Source organism: Propithecus coquereli, unplaced genomic scaffold (assembly GCF_000956105.1).
Source record: "Propithecus coquereli isolate 6110/MARCELLA unplaced genomic scaffold, Pcoq_1.0 Scaffold119, whole genome shotgun sequence".
Classification (NCBI taxonomy): domain Eukaryota; kingdom Metazoa; phylum Chordata; class Mammalia; order Primates; family Indriidae; genus Propithecus; species Propithecus coquereli.
The window spans coordinates 3,557,571-3,560,407 of NW_012135969.1; the positions used below are offsets into that span (position 1 = coordinate 3,557,571).

The following is a 2,837-nucleotide window of genomic DNA, read 5'->3' on the forward strand; positions in this document are numbered from 1 at the left end:
GGAGCGCAGTCAGAGCAGCATCGTTCCTGAGGAAGAGCACGCGGCAAATAAAGCTGAGGAAAAGAAAGACGACGAGAACATTCCAATGGAGACAGGTAACCCGCTGGCAACAGAAAGGAGATGTCAAGGCTTTGTACAGCTGCCTGTAATTTTTTTCGTTCTTTCTAAATACTATTCAGAGGTCAGTCTATTAATCTTGCCTCTTGAGCTATTCTCTGACCTACCCAATTCTTCCCAAATCTTAATCTCTATAGTAGATTCACTTAAAATGCTATTATCAGCAGTGGTGCGTTGTCTTCAGTCTTGCTATTTGAGGTCTTGATTATGTGCCCAGACTGAGTCATGTCATTTTCTGTTTGAGACTATAAAGTAGAATGGTATAATGGTTAAGGACCTGCCTGGCTCTGGAGTCAGTCAGATCTGGATCTAATACTACTTCACCACTTGCTAGCACTACGACTTTGGATAAATTATTTAATCTCATTTTCCTCATTTGTAAGTATTCTAGTACTTGTCTCTGAGAATGAGTTCCAGTACTGGATTTGACATGATGTTGACATTCAATGTTTTAACCACTATTGCTTAGATTATTTCGACAAGATGTGGTTATTGCTCTTAAGATTGATCATCTTTGATTTCCTAGGACACCATTCAACAAAGTAATACCTGCAGGCCAATCCTGCCCGCCACCTGTTTTTGTAAATAAGTTTTACTGGAAGATAGCCACACCCATTTGTGTACATATTGTCTATGGCTGCTCTGGGCTACAACAGTGTAGTTGGGTAGTTGCAACAAAGACTGCCTGGCCCACAAAATCTAAAATATTTACTGTCCAACCCTTTATGGGAAAAGATTGCCAGTCCTATCCTGGAAAAACTCTTACTTCCAAGGTGTACTGATTTTCCTAATTAAAAGCATCCCTCAAGGTAAAAAATAACATGTAAAACTTACCTAACGTACTAATTAAATGATTATTAACTTGAAAGTTTGAGATCACCTTACCTTCTAGCACTGTTTTATCCTGCCTAGTGCACTATGTAAACAGGACTAAGCTAAAAGTAGTTATGGGAAACAACCAACATCTCCCAGGACCATCGTTACAAGAAATGGGAGGGACCATAGTCATACTTGGTACTCAAATGACAACCTTTGATTATCACATTTTGTACTCAAATGACAACCATTTGGAAAACATGTAATGGAATGTAGATATCTTTACCAAGTATTTCTATAGAATTTAATCTAGCTGATTAATTTTACAGATAGTCATATTTTAAATTTCATTAGCTCAGCCTCTTTCTGTTTTATTTGAACATGTTTTTGATCTTAATGAATTTGGAGCATGAGCACATTTTTGTGGTTAAAACAAGAGCTTGAGAATTGGGGTATGGTTCTTTGCTCATTTTGCAGCTAGACAGAACACTCAGTCCTTTGCCTCTGTTTTGTACATGAATAGGGCATGTCCTATTCTTAAGGCCTGTAGGTCTTTGCTCAGATTCTATCTTTCTAGCTTATGGGAAAAAAAACTGAAGAAAATTATTTGAGACATTAGAGCAAAAACCTCATGCTTTTAATTTCTTATGGGAAACAGCCCAGCATGACTTGTAACAAAGTATCTAAAATATGAACCTTATATTATTTCTACACCTGCTTTCTCCTCATTTAACCCAAAGCACTGTAGAGCAGCACTCACCGTCCAATAGAAATAAAATGTAGGTCACATGTGACATTTTAAATTTTCTACTAGTGACATTTTTTTAAAGTCAAGCAAAACAAATGAAATTAATTTTAATAATAATATATATTATTTAACCCAATACCTAAATTATATTCTAATGTGTAATCACCATTTTTTAAATTATTCACTTTTTAATATTTTCTCATACTAAGTCTTTGAAATATAGCGTGTATTTTATATTTATAGCACATCTCAATTCAGAAGCCAAATTTTCATCAGAAATATTTGACCTGTATTTAGATTTCCTAAATTTACAACTAAAAAGTAGGTTTTCATGCCCCAAATTGTTCCAAACATTCTCGAAAGTTCTTCAGTCACCCTGGCTCATTTCAGGTGCTCAACCACATGTGGCTAGTGGCTGCCATATTGGACAGTCCCGCTCTATACATACTGTCAGCATAATTAGAGCAAATTTTGTCGGAACTGACAGTGACAAATGTGTGATTGCAGAGGAGACACACCTTGAAGAAACAACAGAAAGCCAACAGAATGGTGAAGAAGGCACGTCAACTCCTGAGGACAAGGAGAGTGGGCAGGAGGGGGTCGACAGCATGGCAGAGGAAGGAACCAGCGATAGCAACACCGGCTCAGAGAGCAACAGTGCCACGGTGGAGGAGCCACCAACAGATCCCATACCAGAAGACGAGAAAAAGGAATAGATGTTGGCTTGTTTTATGTGTTCTAAATACTTTTTTAAATGAAAAAAATGTTTTTTGGTTTTAATGGTGTTATGTGGTTTGTGTATTAATTTTTTTCTTGTCCATATTACAGCCCCAAAGGCTTTTGGACCATTGAGCATCATGAGCCTTAAGGGCACAGTCACCTTTCTTAAGCGTTATGAAGATGGCTTTTTTCTTTGGATCTTGTTTCTAACCCTCAACTGCTGAAAGCCTCAGAATTTAGAGTAATTGAGAAAACACCCACCTCTTTTAGAGCATTATCCTTTGATGCTGCAGAATCTACTCTTACACATGCCTTCCTACAGCTCACCTGGGTGCTTACCAAAGCCATAGCTTTAAACCTCCCCAGTCCCCATCAACAGCTTCCTGAAAGTCTCCTCTCGTTTACTTCCGCAAAGGGTGGCTTCTTGAAAACGTAA

General features: G+C 37.9%; 1 protein-coding gene across 1 annotated transcript in view; it reads left to right on the forward strand.

The window, feature by feature from the left end:
- SMARCE1 (SWI/SNF related, matrix associated, actin dependent regulator of chromatin, subfamily e, member 1) overlaps positions 1-2,466 on the forward strand; it is a 19,988-nt gene extending 17,522 nt beyond the window's left edge. The window contains 2 exon segments of the mRNA XM_012659785.1: positions 2-95; positions 2,189-2,466. Of these exon segments, the coding sequence (XP_012515239.1) occupies positions 2-95; positions 2,189-2,397 (303 nt within the window). The 3' untranslated portion in view covers positions 2,398-2,466.
- The last annotated feature ends 371 nt before the right edge of the window (positions 2,467-2,837 follow it).